The sequence below is a fragment of the Athene cunicularia genome, assembly GCF_003259725.1.
Source record: "Athene cunicularia isolate RWA chromosome 4 unlocalized genomic scaffold, athCun1 chr4_part2, whole genome shotgun sequence".
NCBI classification, from domain to species: domain Eukaryota; kingdom Metazoa; phylum Chordata; class Aves; order Strigiformes; family Strigidae; genus Athene; species Athene cunicularia.
In genome coordinates this window covers 20,536,289-20,557,932 of record NW_020799099.1, presented here as the reverse complement: position 1 = coordinate 20,557,932, position 21,644 = coordinate 20,536,289, and the positions used below count along the sequence as shown (strand labels likewise).

The 21,644-nt window shown below is 39.9% G+C and overlaps 1 protein-coding gene across 1 annotated transcript in view; it reads right to left on the bottom strand.

Moving 5' to 3' along the window:
- UNC5C (unc-5 netrin receptor C) overlaps nt 1-21,644 on the bottom strand; it is a 126,718-nt gene that overhangs the window by 79,107 nt on the left and 25,967 nt on the right. The window contains exons 2-3 of the mRNA XM_026847940.1: nt 20,747-20,968; nt 2,018-2,161 (exon numbers count right to left, since the gene is read on the bottom strand). Of these exons, the coding sequence (XP_026703741.1) occupies nt 2,018-2,161; nt 20,747-20,968 (366 nt within the window). The remainder of the gene's footprint in view (nt 1-2,017; nt 2,162-20,746; nt 20,969-21,644) is intronic.

Genomic DNA, 21,644 nt, shown 5'->3' with positions numbered 1-21,644 from the left:
ACTTAATTTAGGAGTCATAATCTAAAAAACCTGTTCAAACATTGCTAAGCCTCTCTGAAGTGCTGACTGCTTCTAAGAAAAAAATTTGAAATCTCTATCTTTTGTTTCAGTACAGAAAAAGAAAATCCTGAAAGTCTTGGTAAATTTCCTGCCATGCGAAAGCACTATGCACATATGTAATGGCACTTCTAATTTTGCAGGAAGACTGTACAATATCATAACTGCCCTTAACCCTGGGGAAATTCTTCTCTGAGGTTAGTCCTGTACTAAAAAGTAAAGATCCAGTCAGTTACTTGGACTAAAAGCATTCAAAAATGGGTATTTAAATTGAACCTCTGAGATTTGTATCTGGATGTTTACACAGAAAGTAACTCCTCTTCGAGGATTTAACCATGTAATAATTTCTCAAGAACAAAGGGAGAACCAAGCTCTAAATGAAGAGTTCTAAATGACAGAGTCTTTCCTCTAACGTGCTTTATTTGGCTGGAAGAATTCTCTTCTCTCATTATAAATTGTTAGTAGTGCAGGAAATATATTGCAAACCCAGCTTCTAATGACCTTTTCTCACAAAATGTGTTTTTGCTGAGGTGAAAGCAGAGGAAGAGATACAATTCCAGATGATATATTTTTTTCCCATTATACAAAACAGGATTTCATCATGTGAAAAAGAAATGGGAGTCCCCAGTGTGACTACTCTATTACAAAGAAAAGCACCCTTTGAAAATTAATGAACATTAAATATTTGTACAGTCAAATGAAGATCTGTTTTCAGGGAACTGGTTGCCCTGTGTTCTTGGGGTCTAAGCTGGAAATGGTTCAAAATAAATATTGAGGTTAGTAGCCATGAATAACAATGATGAAATATTAGGGTTGAGATGACCACTTTCAAACTTGTATTACCCATCTGATTACACGATATGCTAAACACACAATTTTTCTCTTTATTAAGGAACAGCAGCTTATTATATGATTGCAGAGATATATACTTTCAGCTTTGTAGAAAAGGACCTGGGGGTCTTGGTGGACACAAAGCTGACCATAAGCCAGCAATGTGCCCTTGTGGCAAATAATGCCAATGGTATCCTGGGCTGCATTAGACAAAAAGTACTAGAAGCAGGTCAAGGGACGTGATCTTTCCCCTCTGCTCAGCACTGGTGGGGACACACCAGGAGAACTGGGTCCAGCTCTGGGCTCCTCAGTACAAGAGAAACATGGACACATTGGAGACAAGTCCTTCAAAGGGGCACAAAGATGACTAGCATCTCTCCTACAAGAAAAGGCTGACAGAGCTGGGACTCTTCAGCCTGGAGGAGAAAGGCTCAGGGGGATCTCATCTATGTGTAAAAACACCTGAAGGGAGGGTGCAAAGAGGATGGAGCCAGGCTCTTATCAGTGAAGTCCAGTGAAAGGATCAGAGGCAATGGACACAAACTGAAATACAGGAGGGTCCCTCCGAACATCAGGGAACACTTTTTCAATGTGAGGGTGACCAAGCACTGGCACAGGTTGCCCAGAGGGGGGTGTGTGTGTGGGTGTCTCCCTCCTTAGAGATATTAAAAAGCCACCTGGAATGAGTCCTGGGCAACTGGCTCTAGGTGGCCCTGCTTGAGCAGGGGCTTGGACCAGGTGACCTCCAGAGGTCCCTTCCAGCCTCAACCATTCTGTGATTCTGTGAAAGGAACAGCTGTCACCTCATTTCATAACTTGCTTTGGTAATATTCCTACTCATTAGCTTCAGACACTTTTTGAGACATGTAACTGCTGCACTCAAGAAATAGTGGTTTTGACGCTCACACACACACACACAAAGAAGAAGAACAAGATTTTCCTCTTAAGAACAGGATAAACTGAAATCCTTATGAATGCTTCTGAAGGCCTTAATTTTAGTATGCAACAATAACTGCAGAAAATACAAAGCCTAACTGGTCAGAAACAAAATTTCTTTCCCAAATGGCAGAGATTCCACTTTTCCTCACCCAAACACCATCAACTCAACAGACAGAGCAAAGACACTCACATGCAATACGGACGTAGGCTTTCCGGCTCTTGGTGGTGCCTGCAGAGCTCCAGGCAACACACTGGCACCAGTAATCTTCAGGCCCGAAGAGTTCCTCGACTTGCTGGCGGGAAATCTCAATGCTTACCTCTCGGACAATCAGACCTGTCAGGGTACAAGTAATGCTGGTCAATATTAGACTTACAGATAGAAAGAAAATATTGTAGGTACAGAAGTCTGCTTGCAAAGTTGTTGTGAGATCTTACAGTTCTCTACCAATATCTACTCATCGACATGGACAGTCACAATGATGTGAAGGGATGTAAACACCACTTTATCTGCATAATAAGAGAAGTGGGTGAATGAAAACCAATGCTATTCTAACTTTTATCACATGTATGTCAGACAAGTAAGAGGAACAGCATCTCACCTGATATAAATTGTACCATGTCCTTAGGACAATTTACATCAAGTGATGATCCAGCCCAGTTTTATCTGCATATGAATATCACAAAACCACAAGGTCATCAATTTATATGACTCCCTTATCATACCCTCCTGTATTTCACCTCCTTTTGCTAGACAGATACAGAATAGGGAGAAGTCCTGTTCACTCTGACACAGGAAAAAGGATTTTACCATTGCAGAGAATGCCCCAATACTCTGTAATGACGGGGACATGTGCTGCAGTATGGTTATTGCAAGCTGCAGTTTGGGGACTATTACTGTCATATATACTGCAGATACTGCAATGTTTTTTAGGTGATTTTGTAATACAGTGCAATACACTTCAGTGTCTGACAGTCTCCCTGGCCCTGCCCTCCATAAACATATCTCAACAAAACCCACCCAAAACCCACAGCTGCACCAACGATGACAATGCTATCCCTTCTAGCAGACCGATACTTGCCCATATTTCCCACACAGTGCTCTCTGTTGGGAAGCCGTTTTGCTTCTCCTAAGTGCAAGGAAACACTGTGGTGTCTCACGACCCCACTGCAAAGATCATTGGTAATATGTTGATCCTCTAATGACAAGCAGTGTTCCATACTGACACAACCCCTTTCTCTGCCTCAAAATGCACTCCCTGTTCAAAACACTCTTAATTTCAGCCAAGATACTGGGTGGGGGTGGGAAAGAGTGCTTACACCTCTTGTCAGCATATTTGGTCTTTGTTGCTGATGCCAAAGAATCAATAAACTTTTAATGTGTGTCTGCCTGTAGAAAACACCATCACCATTTCAAAAATGCACTCTTGCAAACAGCCTTGAATATATAAATTCACATACAAATATTTTGTGTAGTGGGTCTGATTTTCCTTCCAGAGTTGCCAGGAAACTCAACTGAAAGATCCTTGGATCACAGCGTGCATAGTTTGTCCCTATCACCAAACACCAAAAGGCAGGTCCTTCTGCTGAGCACAGACTTCGAGCCCGTGGAGGCCAGCTACCCTCAGCCTCCTGCCACAGGCTTACAAGGTGATATTCATAACGTGAATGTTTCCAATTGTACAGCACAGCACGTTCCTCAAGCGCTGGAAATGAGGCCAGCCCTTTGATTTGCCTCCAGCCTCACAGAGGCTCTATTCAGGAAGCCAATGATTAATTACTGTTTGTACATTACAGTTGTGCACTGTCATTGAGGCTGCATGCTGTTTGCATCCAAAACTTGGTTAACAACCCAACAACAGAAAGGAATTCATGCATGTAATACCACAGACTTCTCTGATGGGAATGCCTTCTAATGAGATGCATTTTCTTGATGGAGACTATCACATTCTAGCTCCCTTTTTATTTCATTATCCTTGACATCTTTAGCCACTGAATAATCAGCTACTTTGGGGGAAACACTTAATAGCTTTCCTCCTTGAAATGAAATACTCAAAACATGGCAACTGCACTCCGAATGAAAGAATGGAAATCAAAGTGGTGCATGGGCATTTGATATGCAGTGAACATTGTGTTATAAACTTGTTCTACTTTGATGAGCTAATTTGGCTCCAAAAGGGGTCTATGGGCTAGCTTTTGTGCTGTTGAGAAGAGCATGAAGAGTGTGGGGAGGGATCATGTACATTGCATACATAAAAATGGTTATATTTTCCCAGTGCAACTGCTGCTAGCCTAAAGATTACTTCAGTTAATTCCCAGTTTTTATAGCACTAGTCCAGGGAGCCTTTGACGGTTACAATATTATGTTTTTATAATAAGGCTGATTATGACAGAGTTTGATGGAGCAGTGAACTTTGTTACCCGAGGGCTAAAGCAAGCAGGCTCATAATGACAGTACTGGTTAATAATGACTATGAAACAGTCTTAACATTCAGGACTCAAATGCCATTTTCTGATAGTCTGTTGATGATACAAAAACCATGTGACAAATAGCTCCTGCTGAATGCACCAGCAGAACTTTTTATCTCTGACTTACTGAGATGCTTTCTAATTCAAAATACCAATGTACTCCAGGTAATGTCTTTTGAGACAGCCATGACATACTGATAGGTTTCAGGTTATTCAAAGTAAATTGTCCTTTGATCTTTGAGTCATATCAACAGTTGCACCAAAGAGATGCAAACCTTCTTTACATACCAAACAGATGCTGCCTCTTTCTGCTTACAAGCAAAAAAATATCATTGTTTCTTTGTCTCTAAGGTAAACTCTTTTTCCTAGAGTTCAAAATGTATCAAGCCAGTTTGTGATAGCATGAGATCATCTGGGATGTAAGGATCCATGGCTAGAACTCAAAGCTGATTCTGTCACTCTTTCCTAGTGTCACTCACTGGCACCTCATTGCACAAACAGCTACATCAATTTAGGAGGAACATCTCACCAGCTGAAATGCACCCAGCCTCAGACTCTGGGGCAAGTGCAAAGGAATGCGTTTCCCTTCTTGTACCAACTCAAAATTCTACTCCTTCTGCTAACACACTTCAATGTAACCCCTAACTGAAAATCCCTTTCCAGGCTAGATTACAAAAAATGCAATTTGCTGAGATACCTCAAATAGCAACTGCCTTGTTACCAGCTGACATACTGCTCTTCATCAGATTTCAGAGGAGCTGGTACAGTCTGCTTTCATTCAGCAGTGTATCTGTTATCCATTTCACATAGGCACCAACCGCAGGACAACCCTGGTATGATGACTTCAAACAGAAATCTTCACCTTACCCCTGTTGAAGCTGCTTCTGCTTCTACACCAAAGAACAGTAGCTGGAGTCATTAAAAAAAAAAAAAAAGAAAAAAAGAGCCAAACAACCCGTGTCTCAATATTTCCAGACAACGTGACATACTATGAATGTAGTTCAGGCAACTCTTTATCGAATTGTTTGATTATAGGTGAGTGCACAACCTCTGAGTGCAAAACTAGAAGTCACTTTAAAAGGAGTCCCTATATTTTCCCTAAATATATTTAGGACAAGACAGATTAAGAGATTAGAAGTAATTTATGCACCATATAACCTACTTGGTATTGGCCAATTTTACTTTGCCACAGTGTTAAATAACAAAAGGTTGCCCTCTCACAGAGAATACCATCTCTTCTACCTTACCTTCTTTATTAGAAATATATTGAATTTTCACTCTAGTTCCTCATATGGCTAAACTATACAGCAGGTGAAAATATGCAGCATAAATGTTTTCTCACACTGAGTAAACTGCACATTTCCAGAATTAACATAATCATGTAGATGGTGGCACAAGAAGTCAGTATCTTCCTCATTTAAAGCAATGCACTAACAAACACAGCTGAAGGGAGATAACAGAAATGTGGGCAGCTAGAATGCTTGACAGGTCCCTTCTAATGCATATAAATCCATAAAGAGCATCTATATAGTATTTCCAACTCGTACTCTCCCTGTGATGAATAACTAGCATATGACAAAGAAAAGCATTTGCTTGTACTGTCCAAATATGATCTGCATTCAATGAAGTAAGGACTGTTTCTGTAGCCCCTTGCAGTCCATCTGGATCTTGGGTATGAAGACAGGTATGTGAAGATACTTGGTCTAATTATCACTCCTACTTCTGGCAACAAGAAGATTGTAAAGAGAGGAGCTTTAAAATGAAAATGCAGAAAATCAAATTAATTTAAAGCAATTCTCCAAAATAAATGGTAATTGTCTCTTAAGATGGTTCACTGAAAAAAATCACAGATCCTTAAGAATGCATCCCCAGGTTGCTGGGCTCTTTCTGTATAGGCATTTCTTTTCTGATCTCGGTGAATAACTGCATCATTCCCAAGACAGAAGCAATGCAAGAACTTTTTACAACTTGAGTACAAGGAAGTTAAAAAATCTGAGGCAAAAACAAAAGCAAAAATATTTGCTGTCCTCTCTGGGTCCTGAGTATACAGATCTGGGTCTGCTGGGTTATAAAAAATTGTCACAAAGGTTGCTCAAGGCTGGGGCTGTTTATACACGAACAGATCAGTCAGATTTAATACACTTACCTAAACCTGGCACTAGAAAAAGACATTACATTGGTGGAATTTCCCTAAAGAGAGGCCCTAAACCCTGTAGCTGTTAGGAGACTAAATAAACCAGTCTAAGATATCCTTTTGCCCCTAACAGTTTTCTGACCAGTTGAGGACAGAGGATAGCTTACAAGAAGGCTCAGGGTGTTTAGCATAATCAGTCTGCAATTATGTTCTAGTCCCAGGAATTAAATATTTTTGTATATTTAGTAGCACAGCATATACAATTATTCATTTCAATAAAATAAATATATATATGGGCCTAATACAACTTGGGCTCTGAAAAGGAGTAGGAAGGAACCAGAACTTTACTTATTTCTGTATTTGCATGTTAATGAGGGATTAATGAGCAGAGAGAGGCAGAGGGTGGAGGGAGCCTTGCTCAGTCTGCCTACTGGTAATGTGTGCACCAGGGAGAGGCACTGGCTGATGGTATGTATCAAAATAAAACTACTACCCCTCCTGGAGCAAAAGAAAGTCTGAAGAGGGAATTGTGCCTTATATACATGGTCTTTTATTATAAGCTGTATCCTAGAAACACAGTCAAGCAAAGTCACACTTCACTGACGCGGTCCCCAAGCACTTAACTTAGCTGGCTATACAAACTGTGAGGTAGATTATCTGGTCTTCAGAGGCAGAAATGTTATCTTTCTTAATGTATGCAAATGTAATGTAATTGTATGATATTATGTTAGATTATTAGTAACTGCAGTAATAACTCATGGGTTCCATATTGCACCCGCCAAAGTAATTGGCAAATTTCCCAATGATTTTAATAGAAGCAGATTTGCCAATCAGACTCACTTCTTTCTAGAGGGAAACAATAATGTCTTATAAGGTTCTGCAACTGTGTATGACTATGCAAGACAATAAATTATCACCGTAAACATCTGAAAACAAAATATTATTATCAATTAATCAAATGTAATTATCCAACCTGGGGTCAGTCTACGTCACAGAGTTAGTATCTACACCTCACTGGGCATCATTCTGCCAAGAAATTATTTTGATGTATTTTGGCTGCCATAAATGTTCAGCATTTGATATTAATACTCCACATGTGTGAAAATATTCCCCAGGACTTCAATAGAAAAATTTTTGTGGAAGTATTATATTGGCCTGTGTTTGTCCCTCTGGCACAACACTAAACAGGAGCTATTTAGTTGCAAGACTAAACTGCGTTTACAGACTCCAAGAAATGGCATGGATAATTTGTTTATTTCCCGTGTAAGTAGAAGTTCAAACAATTTCTATGATTTTGTGCTTTCATTTGCCCAAAAGGTATTTCATTAATTAGTAATCATATCCGCCATAGAACACATTTCTCAAGGAGATGGGACTTTATGACCTACTGGTCTGGAAAAAGACATTACTGTAATACATGCATATAGATTGCAGGTGTATCACAGCCACTGTAAATAAGTATGGAAATACAGCCCATTTTCATGCAGGTAAGTTGCATGCAAATCTAAAAGTTCAATTTCTTGAAATTGGTACTCAGAGCACCCTCCCATACCTGATGTTCGGTGCTGTTGGCTCCCCTGTCCCTAGACAGGCAGAGATTCCCCCAATTGCATGCACCCCCAAATCTCCTTTCCTGCTGTGCGGTGGGGACACAGAGGGCAGGGATGATCTTTCTTGATGACACAGAAGAGGCTTTGGGGAGTCAGCAGCAAACCAGTTCTGGGGTAGGGGGATTCCTCTGCACGTCCATGCAACACATGCTGCTATAGAATCAAACTATATGGCATGTCACTTCACAGTGCATCGCCATTCAGATCCTCAACCCAGACATGGAGAAAAACACTGTGGTTTGCTCAGTCTTAAAATAAATCAGTGCCAGTCTGAAACGGTCCATGCTTTCTGACTCACAGTTCCTTTTTCTAGCTATTAGGAGTAGGAGAGGGATGTGAAGGAATACTTTATGAATGTTGCTCAGTCAGGACAGATTTGAATTACATAAGTATACACACTTTTTAATGCAAGATGAGGGTGGCAGGAGAATCCTGATACCAAAAAAGAAAATCGGAGTTTTGCAATAATTTCAGGAGAGGCTGGATTATCTCCATGGTATTTGGCAAAAAGGATGAAAGCATTTTCAGTTCTCATAGTCCCCATCTGTCTTACATTTCATACAAGGCTTCATCCAAAAATCCTTAAAACAGCACCATATTTTTTCCTTCATGAAAGTGGCCAAGACCATACACCAAAGTGGTATGACTACAAACAGACTTAATAAAAGGTAAACAGACTGCTTTCTTATTATGCAGTTCTTTGTCATAAGATTACTCTCTGATGGCAAAACTTAAGTGACCAAAGCCAAGAATGATGATCTTTCTACTTACTGGTAGTCCAGAACGACCTGTTCCATTTATTTAATTGCTCATCACAGGTACTATGAACAACCTGCCTCTGTAGCAGAAGGCTGATCTCTTGGGGAAATAACCTTTTTACAAAGTAAAAATAAAATCAGTGCTGTGTCAGAATAGAAATTTATTTATCCTCTTGCAGAGATGGATCCCTTGCAGTCAGAGAGTTACTCTGCTGAAATATATCAGAGTACTTAAGCTATGGAATTTGGTGTTTAAAAAAATGAATAAATAGGCTATGCAGAAGAAGAATGGCTTCAAATATTAAAGTTCTTGCTGAGAAAAATGTACTTTGTGCATCTTAATGGGATAGAGATGATAGCGTAATGGCACACTTTGCCTATATCTTATTTTCTACACAGAGTATCTGTAATCTTAACAAAAGATAGATAGACAGAGAGATATCTAGAGATAGTTTAAAAGAGCAAACAGCTTCAACACCCAGTAATCCTTCATGCTGTGATTGCATGCACCTGGTTTTGCCTCAATACTGCTTTTCCATAAATTGTGGCTGGCTGCTGCTATGAAATGACTGCATAACGATCACAAACAATTTTCCACAAATATTAGTTTAAATATTTAAATTAACAACCTCCAGCTATTTTTGCTCTCTTCATAACTTTCTCTTTAGGCAACAGATAGTCTTAACTCAAATTAATACGGATGAAAGCAACGGTCTAATAAAGGCAATTTTGCTTTAAAAACCAATATCAGGTTTGCATTGGTTTGCATCTGTTAGCTGTGGTAGCTAATTGCCAGCTGACAGTAGTGAGTTAAGCTAAAATCCCAGCTCCCCTACTATCTTTTATCTGACTTACACAAAAATTACAGAGGGCTATCTTCAAGGGATTTTACTTTGAACAGGTATTAATGAACACACATTGTGTTTGGGTTTTATTTTCTTTTAGTGAAAACAAGGCCTTTTTATTCTTTTCCTATTAACATCTGAAAGACCAAGTTGTATAAAACGCATGGAAGATTTCAAAACTGTGTGCCCTGGACCCTACCAGCATGGTGGAAGCGGGCTTGTACAGCACCATGGGCTTGTACCCTTGGAGAAGGTAAAATAGCCCCTCTGCCATCTCCTCCCCCAGACAAGCTTGGCAGCTGATTGCTGCCATTTAGTAACTTAGAACAGCACTGGATTGCTTGTTCTCAGCCTACAGAGACTTCAGAGACAAAGGAAAAACACCTCTCCCCCCCTTTTTTTTAATGGAGGCTATTTTCTGGTTGATGGCATTTTTTTTGCTAATATGCACAAATTTCTCCAAAATGCATTGTTCTCCTCCACATGTAACAATGTATGCCTATTGTTGACGCTTTCTTTTTTCCTTTTTCTTGGTACAAAAGTAATAATCATGCTCCAGTGTAGCAGGACTCCAAAGAAAACCTCACTACAAACATATATTTACATTCAACCATGTACATCATAATTTCTGAACTCACATAGGCTGAGGTGTAGGAGCAGAAACGTAAGTTGAAGCATCCTGACCCAAACCATCCCAACACTAAGCAACCCCGAGCAGCAGAACCTGAGCAATTCTCTGCCAGGCTGGTGCCACTTACAGGGAGCAGGAAGAAGTCATCTGCATAGGAAAGCATAAGCTCTTAGCAGCTCCAACTTTTGGGTCAAAGCCCAGTCTTCCCTTCTTTTGATTGAGGCACGTGCAGCTGAGAAAAGATGTTGGTTTTATTTTTTTTCAGGGGCCAGGAAAAAAACGTGCCAATGGTTCATGTTTTACTTAAAGCTGCAGTTGAGACTTCACAAAGAAAATCTGTGCACTTTTTATTTCTGGTTCAGAGGATTTACATGCTCTTTCTAATGATCTGGGCCTTCAGCAGTGGGTAATGCCTCCCAGTCCCCAGCTTAGTGCTCATGCAAAATTGAAGCACTTTTGAGGCAGTTTAGAGTCTACAGATGAATCTCAATGTGCAGGCAAAAAGGAATAATGGTTGTTTAGCACTTCACTAGAAGAAGCTAAGGAAATTATGAAAAAAAAAATAATATTCTATTGAACTTCAAACATCTGGGAAGCCAACCAAGAGCATCTGAATTTTGAACAGTGTGTTTACATTCCTTTTGCATTGTGGAGGGGGGGGGGGGCAGGGAAATGAAAAATAAATGGGTTTATGTGTAAACTTTTATATAAAAATATACACCAAGTTGTTTATCTTATTGACTGACATATACGTGTGTATATATATATATATAAAATATGTATCTGCACATGTACTTATGTACCACACCCACTCCGCGTGGTTTTGAGAAGCAGAGACAATGTGAAAATGCCTTACTTCTGTGAACTTAATGCGATGACACAGTTCAGTGGCTAGTGCAGCTATTGTGGGAACAGGGACAGTCACAACGTGACACAAGGGGTCACTCGGGAGCCTTCCTCAGCAGTTGTTTTCCTATTTTTTTAGTTCACGTTGTGCAGGAACAGCAGGTTGGGGGAGAAGTGTAAAAGCCCCACCGTTTTTTGCTGTTCTGCATGCTAGGGATGGCATTTCACAGCCGACTAAGGCATCTTGAAAAAAAAAAATAAATAAAAAGAGAAAAATTAAAAGGCAAGGAGCTGCTTTCAAAGTAGCTTTGTCCAGTCCGCTGTCAAGTGAAGTGACTTTCTCCAGAGATGAAGCTCTGGGAATTTACTGTCTGCTCACACATCCAGTGCGTTTTCAGGGCTGTGCCAGGGCAGCAGTCAAAACAACAGCTCCTGAAAGCCAGAAGATTTTTCTTAGTTTGCAGCTAATAAAAGAATCATCGCAGGAATGCATGTGAAAAGGCAGCCTTGTGGTCATGGAAGTCATTTGGCATGTACATGTTTCTGGATACTGCATAGCCCATGATCCTCATCAGCTAGAGTGAGGATCAGAGATGCAAGTAATTTGCTCTACTGATGCGTGCGACTTTGACATGAAAAAAAAAAAATTTTTTCATTATGTAAGAAAATGCCATCAGTAGTATCCCTGTAATTCTGGCTGGGTTTTTTTTTTTTGTGTGTCTGGGTACCCACTCTGACTGCATTCCAATACTGGTTTCCACCATAGTTCAAGAACAAAAGGATTAAAACTAAGCCCCAAAGTAATTCTGATCCACTTCTAGGCATCATTATTCTTCAGGCCTGGCAATCCTTACTCCTCTTCAGCGGAGGCCACAGCAACCAACCCAGGTGCAATGTCAGCACTCATTACAGAAACATCATTATACAAGTCACTGGGAAGCCAAAAGCTGCAATCAACCAACCAAGATCCTCTCTAAAATCAAAACCTGGGAGCAAATAATAGAAGAGGCTGTGAGGGCCTAAAGATCAGTATTCAAGGGGAAGAAGAGACACAGAAGAGTCTGACAAAAGACTCTCTTTCTGCTCTCACAATCAAAATATGAAGAGGGGTGAGAAGTTATGAGGAATTGTGAAAGGCATCCCATCAAAACCTGATGAGAAGGAGCTGTTCATAACCTTGCAGGTGAATGGCAGTTCTGCTGGTACCTACCGCATCACATTGCTCATTTATGTACGAATCAGGAAGGCATGGGAATGACAAAATGAGCACAGCCGGTGAACCCACAAAGGCAGCACAAAATTAAAGCCTGCACAGGTCAAAGCTGCATATGACAGCCACCTCTCTTTTCCTTACATATTAGTGATGATTTGGTACCCTACCCACACAGTGAAAAAAGCCTCACTAAATCTGATCTATGTGCAATGGTTGTTCCGTACAAATGCCTTTCTTTTAAGAAAAAAAAAAAAAAAGGATTTCTCCAATGTAGTTTTAAGCAATAGAAATTATTCTTCACTGTCTAATGAGCTAATAGAAGAAAAAGTAGAAGATACTACTCAAGAAACTGAGATACAAGCTTACACAGACATCAAGGGACTCAAGACAACACTTAAATGTCTTGCACAGTCATCAAGATCCTGATGTTTCTAATCAGCATTACACCACATTTCCAGTGACTGCATCAGACTATAACTTGTTTTCTTGCTCTCATTGAAGAAAAAGTAAGGTATAATTTTGACCTTCCATTTCCATTAATATTTTCAGGGATTTTTGAAAAGACACTACAGACCTATTAATCCTACTCATTCTCATATTTAACTAACTGAAAAAAACCTACACTTATAGGATACAAGTGTTCCTGCCCTTGTACTGCCAGGGTACTACTGACTACAGCACTTTTGTTTTACAGCACACAAGACCTTGGCTCTGCTGCTCTTTTCTGTTTTCCATTTAGGCAAGCGGATGCAGGATGGAGAACCTTTGGGACCCACGTCCAAACGAAGCTGATATTTATTAGCCTTTCAGGCACCAGACCGCCCTCACCACAGGGGCTCCAGATCCCACACAAAAGGCGTTCAGCTCCAAAGGAGCCAGGGGACATGCACCGAAAAAGGAAGCATTGCTGTGCAAAGTCATGGCTAGTCTGAAGCTGTGGTGGGTGGACTGATGTCTGAAAATGTCTTTTGGGAAATTGAGATTACGAGCGTGTAACAAAGGGTTTAATGAAGGAAAAACTTGGAGGGAGATAAGGTGTAGGCTGGAAATATTCAGAGACGTATCTTCAAATGCTTCAGATGAATGCACTAAGCATCCATATTCCTCTTATTATTATTTTAAATAATTTTATTTCCTGTCTCAGATTTGTTTTTCTGGAAGCCCACAGGAAAACTTCAGGACAATTAGGCAAACAGCTGCAGATAGGAAGTTAATGCTGCAATAGGAAATGAATAAATATCCTGAAGCTTTTATCTTTTGGTCCCAAAGCGCTTTGCAGAGGTAAATAACAGGGACGTTGAGTGATTTGCACAGAGATACATGGTGAATCCACAGAAAATTTGGAATAGGCAAATAACATTTCCCATGGGTCCACCATTACACAGAGAAAGAGCGTGAGCAGAATTAACTTGCAGGAAGAGTAGCTCCCTCTGGGCTGCCCTGTTAGCATCCATGAATACCTGAAGGATAGAACAAGTGCCAAGGCTGGAAGAGCCCACTTCAGCCAGTTTAGCAGCATGAGGGGAGAGGGTTCATGAAGTCCATGGCTGCTGTCTGTAAAGGTGGCAGGGCAAAGAGCTGCGAAAAGGACAGTATTAGCAGAAGAACAGGCAGGTGACAATGGCTGTAAACATGTAAAGAAGGTGTCAAAGTCAGAGCTAGAAGCAGCCTTCCACAAGGACTTAAGAGATGAAAACCCACATACAACAATTTGATTAAAGAAGAAATTACTGATATGTTGATGTATGTTTTATAAGTGAATATTATACTCAGTAGAGTCTAAACCCAAACCCCACAAAGTCTTTTGCAGGCTTCTATAGAAAAATATAATCTCCCTGGGTTTGGGGGGTGGTTATGTATTGCCTATAAGCAGATTTTCCTCTGGAAGCAAGTATCTGGCCCAATTTCTTATTCTGTATATAATTTCCCCTTCTTTAAGTCAGATCTCAGTGTTTTCTCCACTAAATTTACAAAAATAACCACCACTTTGAATTTATATCCTAGAAAATGGTGATTCTTTGACTCTCTCTGAATGTCTTTCTTCTGAAGCTTCCAAAACGGCTTTCTTTTCTATCAAAATACATCAATTCCTCAAGATAAACTGCCTGCTTGCAAAAAAAGTCTGCAGCAGCTTTGTTGTCAGGTACTCCCTTGATCTGGGTGTGTTGGGGACCATGTTCCCAGCAGTTGATTTCTGAAGACTCAAACTGTGAGAGAACATCTCTTGCAGTGGTGATGGACACGGAGCTACTCCTCCTTGGGAGAGCTCCCTGTCTGGCCATGGGCAGTGACAGGCAGACATAAGATGGCTGGAGTGACATAAAAAATGGCTGCAACCCAAATCTCAAATAGGAAAAAAGTGTGGGTTCATATAATTTTATGCAAGTAAACAGCCTGTATTTCCTTGGAGAATTCCAGCTCTTCAGAGATATACAGTTGTCTGCTCCTTTCTGCACCAGCTGCAGTCTTTCAGGCCATACATATAAATGTGTTTAGCTTACAGCAACCTTCCAAAGAGGGGAGAGACTTCAAATTCCTAAAGAAAATGGACTGTAGTATCAATTCTAAACCTCATCTCAAAACTATTAATAGAAGCATTTGGAAAGAGATACACAGATATGTTTCTAAATTTCCTTGAAGTGAGTTGGATTAGTGCAGGAGTTGAAGAAGCAGAGCTAAAAATTGGCAACATGTTGTTGAGAAATAATTATTTTGAATCAGGGTACTTGATGTTTGTAATGGATTTGATCCAATGATAAATGGAAAATAAAATTACTTCTGACAACAGTGGAATGAAAGCAATCCTTATTTATGATATGTGGCTACCCTTACTAACATAACCCCAAGGTATTCTACCCCAGAGAGTCAAAATATTGCAGGCTAAGTATAACTGCAGCATTTAGCATCACTTGTCATCTCCTTCGTGAAATTAGGGATACTGGCCATATTTGTTCAGAAAAATAGCTTTTTTGCTTATCTTTCGGACTCTTGAAAAATAATACAGAGAATTTGGAGACTACAGAAGTTCAAGAAGTAAATAAGAGATTAAGGAAGGAAGATGTGCAGAGAGGGAAAACAGCAATAAGGAAAAGAAGATCTGTGAGTTAGAGAAAAAAAGTAAAACATTATCCTTCCACATTCCTCTACCTGAGCTGTTCTTACACGGGGGTAGGTGCACTTGAATTTTCTGTTTGGGCTCCCAGATTAAGTTCTTCAACACTGCTATTCAAAGAAGTGCTATACTTAGAAACAATAGATTATTTATAAAAAATAGTAATACAAATGAGCACAACTTCTCAAAATGAGGGGCTGTATGATGATCTTTACTGTACAATCAAAAATCTCAGCTTAAACAATGTTCAAACAAGTTGATGTGACTTTTGACATTAGAGCAACATGCTCTTCTAAAATGCGGTGTCACAAACACCAAAATAAACAGCTTTCATGAGATGTGCACGTAGAGAGTAAGATAAAGTGACAGAGCATCGTGTGCTGGAAGTGGTTTTCGTGCCTCTATACATGGTGACAGAAGAGCAGACAGTTGCTGTGGAGGTTTTCCCACTGCTGTCTTGGCCACAGAATCTTGTAAGAACTGTTTTAGAGGCAAAAGGGCAGACATCAGACTTTGATCTTTCTGTCCAGAGGGTGATCTATTAAAGACTTAGCTAGCTGTGTACCTACTCCCTTGAGAGGCGGCCAAACCCACTGCTTAAAGTCACAACCTCCTATTTCCCAGATCAATGCTGACCCTATGTCAAAAGTCCAATCTCCTTTCACCAAATCTGCAAATCATGAAAAAATACTGTATGAATGTGGAAAGGTAATGGTAGGAGGTAAGCACAGGAATCACAGTGGTGGCTAGAAACTGAAACAAAGAAGTCTAAGATTCATGTCTGAAAAGAAAAGCATATTCATCCATCTCAGTGCCATTCAATAAACCCTCCTCATCAGACAAAAATCTTATTCTGATACAGTTTCTGACTGTATTGTTTTAGTTGATTTGTGGGGAGCAGAGAGTTGAAGTGGCGTATGAAGGGAAAGTCCTTGGAGTAATCTGTCCTCCTTGCTGAAGGGCTGGGTGGCATGGGGGATGCTCCTGGGGAACATTAAGTCTTCTGAAATCCTGCTTCTGAAGGCAGGACATGGGAAAAAGGATCAGCAACTTCACCTGCTCGTTAACAGAGCCTCCCTCACCACGCCTTTCCTCAGATAAACCTGTTCATTCTGCATTAGCTGGAGCCTCAGGCTGGGCTCAAGAGTCCTTTATTCTGTCTTGCTGCTATTTGGGAACATGGAGGAGGTGATCAGCAAACTCCCTGAGCCCTCCTCTCCCTACACATCTCAGCAAAAGAAGGCAGAAAGTGTAGGCAAACAATAATGCCAGCTGAATTGCCCAATACTTCTATTTAATTAGCACTTAGAAGAGTCCCAAATGTTGTTTTCTCCTTGCTTGAAGGAGAGAGAACATGTCACTGGCATTGCAGAGGACAAGAGGGGTTTTATAGATCATTTTGCCTTAACAGATTTGGAGAAGGTATTACAATGCATCTCCAAATTGAAAAGACAAAACCAAAGTCCCTGCAGTTCTGATTTTTCTCTGTCATACATCACTGGGATATGGGGTTTGATTTAGCAGCATTTAATCCCTCTGGAAAAATTAAAGGGGTGCAGGACACTGATTTTCTATATATCCACAACTCTTCCCCCACTGCAGAATTGGTGAGCTTGTGTATCTGAAATTATTTCTCCATAAAAAGCACACATGCAAAATAAAATCTTTTGCCATAGTCATTTTCAGAGGTACAGTAATCTGGAAAATGTGCACAAATTGCTCTAACAATTATCGATGCTACTGAGCTTTCTGCCCTGTGACAATGGAATTTTCTTGCCCCCAAAAGCATCAGTTCTGCAGGGTTCCTTTTACTTTCATTGCTGTTATCTTTTATGACAGTCAGCCATAAAATCAAATGTGTTCCCTCAAAACAACTTTCATCTTTGTTTTTTAAAAGCAGTGTTCTTATTCTTCACATATATTTTCCACATTAATGGGAAAATATTCCAGTAAAAACATAAAAAAGACCATGCCCTGCCTTGTATTTCATGTACATAGGAAGTGAAAGAGTCAAAGATGTGCACTAAAGATTTTCAAAGCACCATTTGACTTCTTTATGAAAATGCTTAGCCTTTTCTATAAAAAAAGAAAAATTCCAGTGAGTCTGAGGATTAAAAACCAGAATGCATTATCTTTAATGTAAAGCTTCTGGCTTCTCAGACTCGATCATTGGATATTTTTTTTTTTTTTGTAAGGCTCTCTCTTCAGGCTAATTTAATTAAATAAAGTGGTACTAGAACACCCTGTCACTATTACTGTTCTCATCCTTTCCAACCAGAAGGCAACAACTCCCACAGAGTCCCTGTGCATGTTCTTTACAGAACTGCTTTACCTACTGTTTAAAAATATCCCACAGTGCAAAGTGCATGTAACTCTTACTTTGTACCTTCTCTGTTATAAAGAAAAAAATATATATACATATCAAAAAGATATAAATATTTAGTTTCCTCTCAAAAATTAACCTTCTTAAGATATTCAACATTTCCATCCAGCAGCTCACTTCAATGAGAGCTGGGCTGCACTCTCATTCCACCTCCTGTGCCACTGGTATTGCTGTGCTGTTGTCTCCGGTTTTATCAATGATGGAAACAAATTTGCCTTATAAGAAGAGTTGATCATCCCTACATAGATTTCATTTCTGGGCATAGGCTCAAAGTCCATGAACACATAATCTTTTGCAAATCAAAACCTATTTCTCTTTTTCATGCATCATTTACAATCCCAAGATGATGTACCGCTAGCATCACACCTGTATTCTACTCCTCTTTCTTCCTGATTACACGTCCTTTAGAAAAGAAAGCACAGGTGACCTTTACTTTTTTCCTCTCATATATTTTATTGTCTGTTTCGTTTTTCTTTGCTTTGCTTTTTTACCTAAAGAACTGAAAGAGAAAGCCTGGTTCAAAAACGGTTGCAGGAGACTGCCTCAGCATGCTGCTCTTCTTTGTATTTAGGCAGAACAGACCTTAAGAATGGTAAAATATCAGGAAACAAGAATGCACCCAGTTTTTAGTTGCTAGGATTACACAACTGACCCAGTAGAAACACTGTGTAACCAAGACCCCTTTGAGCCTTGGATTACCCACATAAAGTCTAGACCTAACCTGGTTTGTGGACAGTTTCTTCAGCCTCTCTATGTGTGAGCTGGAAGCCAGCAGCAAGTGTAAGCTTGGGCTGCTGTCCTTACGCCACTGCCTAAGCAGCTCAGTCACTACTGCTGTGCCCTACGTTACAACTATTGCACTAGCTAGCCAAAAATAGCAACAGAATCCAAAACAGGCTCAGAAGTGGTAGAGTCAAAGGGCTTTGCCAGCCTCACTGGTGCAAGCTGCCAAAAACGATAGCTCCTTCTTCAGGCACCAGAATGAATCCTCACAGCCACTGTCTCCTACAACTTTTTCTCCAGCTCCATCTGCAGGGGATATATTTTCCCAAACTTCCAGGGCTTTGAAGCAGGTATTATTTTACCATTACTTTAAATACATTGTTTTCCCATTCCTAAATTAACTATGTGTTATGAGCCCCAAATTCTCAGTCTACTAGGAAGGTGCACAAACACTGCAACCCTGACATGCATTAACCAACCTTTTGACAACAACCAAGTTGACTGACAAATTTAGGTTCTGATGACAGTTTCATTTTATTAAGCTACTAGTGTGACTGGGTTTGTGGTTCTTGTGCTAATAATATGATGTGCACAGTTTTTGACACCCTCCTCCCCCCCCAACTCCAGTAGATTATGCTAATCTCTAATTGGATATGGGCTTCGTTTGCATATAATTGCTGCTGTTTGTTAGGCAAGACTTTTGTCCTATAATATATTCAGATGCATCTCTTTTCAAGACTAGCCTTCAACATTTGCAGAATACAATCTGCTTTACCTCATCATGAAGTTTTTCTATAACGTGATTTTTGAGAAAAAAGAATGAATTTTTCACTTGTAGTGAAAACACCTGAAACACCTCAAGCAGAACATTTTCTTGTTTCTGCAAGGTCATGCTAAAAAAGCTCAAAAAATTAACACAGTGATAGCTGACCTCTTGCTTGTCCTTCTTCATTCCAGTGGACTCCCATGGATGAAAATAATTGAAGATGTATTAAGTAACAATAACTTGGGGTTTTATTTTTTCTGCTGCAGTCAGCTTGTTGGAAAAGCCAATTGTTATGAAAAAATAAACAGGCCCGAAGTTTAATACAGATTTTCTCTACTGCCTTTCTTCCTACACCCACCTTCTCTTTTTCAAGCTGAGAGCCCCACAGTACCGTTAAAAGCTTATGCTTTTGATCTCTGTGCAAATAAATGAGCTGAAACAAATAAAACCCAGTTCACAAGAGACTTCCAAGACATCTGGTGGAGTTATTTTTCTAAGTAATTAGACCAAGTGCTGGTGTAATTCCCAAATGTAAGGTACCATCTTGCTTGGTATCCAGTTATTTCTCAGACCTACCAAAACAGCAGTAAGTCCCCACTTCTCTCCTTGCATGCGACTCAAACTCTATTGATTAACTGTCTTCCCAAATGGGAACAATCATATCTTTGATTTATGCTGGTTTACTACTCAAGTTTTTAAACCTTTTGGGTTTTTTTTGGTACTATGAGGGTTTTATTTTACTTCCACAAATGTTAGTGGGATTTCTGATATTGTCTCAGGACAGACGAAGATCATGGTTTGTGGTTTAGTTTTTTGTGTTTGGTTTGTTTTTTTTTTTTCCCTTTTCTTGCTAACCTGCTGTAGTTCTCCTTCACACAAGGCTCCATGGAACAGGCAGAAAGTGTAATGGAATAACAGCCAGGTGCTTGCTCTGGATCAATACACTGCTCTAAACTGCGCCCAGGTGTGCTTTCTCCTTCTTTCTTGCTGCAAGCTGATTAAATTTCTCCTTTTTTTCTCAAATCTCTCCAAGAAAACATAATTCTAGGAACAAGCCAATTGTTTTTCGGCACTTTGGGGAGTATGTGGTTCTTGGTCTGTGACCACTATACAGTGCAACCACTAGGAATTTGTGACACTGGAGAAGTGAACAGGGAGTAGACCTGGCTGAGAAAGCAATTCCATTTTGTTTGTGCACAGTTCTGCTTTTTTTGTTTTAGGGTGCTATACAATCATGTTTTACTAACTGACCTGGATGCAGACACCACTTCTGTGCTGTGGCAGCTAATGTTCAGTAATGCCATCTACAAAATTCACAGCTGTAACAAGAGTAAAGAAAAGTAGCTACCATATGAAATACCTGCTAGATTACAATGGTGAGATTGATAATGCTTTTTAATTCTCATTCCTCCATGACATAAGACAAACTCACCAGAGGTTTCATCTACTCTCTCATCCACTACATGGTCCTTCTGATGAACCCATTCGCTGTTGCACTTAAAATAGATCTGCGTAGCTGGGCTTGCTTTGCAGTACAGATTCACAGGCTTGTTCTTCACAATGTAAGCCTCTTCAGGTTCGATGAGGAAGTGGGGCAATGGCTCTGGAGGATCAGATGGAAAAGTTTCTGGAAGTTCATGAAAAAAATCATCATCTGTCGAGAAGAGAAAAAAAGGACAAATGAAACAACCAAAATTCAGCTGGCAAACACAACCACTTTCTGAAAATTTCAAAAAGAGCATACTTTTCGAATAAAATGTTATCTTAGGAGCATTCCTAGAACAAGACTTAAATGTGCTGCTGTTTTCAGACTAAAATAAATTGTTCTTTACATCCTGAGCTCTCTTTCCTCTATGTGATGTGACAGGGATGCGCACACTCACATGTCTGGGAATGGTCCTTTATTATCATCACCGGCAATACTAGCAATAAAACATTATGTTAGCGCTTGGGAGACTTGCCTGCAAAACCGTAAAAAGAAATAATAGAAACTTTTGGAGGCTTCAAGGTCACACTTTTCAATAGTGACTTATCGCACTGTTTAATCAAGTGCATGCACATAGCTAGTATTGGCTGAGGCTGATACAAATAGGAAATAGCACCTTTCGTTTCAGATGAGCAATTTGAAATCTGCTCTAAGGGTAAAAGACTAAATCCAAGTTAAGTCTGTGCCTCTTTGTTCATATGGTGACTCTCTTGCTAAGACTGCTAATGAAGGTGCCAAGCTATGCTTTATTTACTTCATTTGTAGTACACTGGTCTGTGCAGTCCTCACTATAGAGAGGAATTGGGAGCTAGAACATGGGTCAGAGCAGCTGTGAGAAGATGAC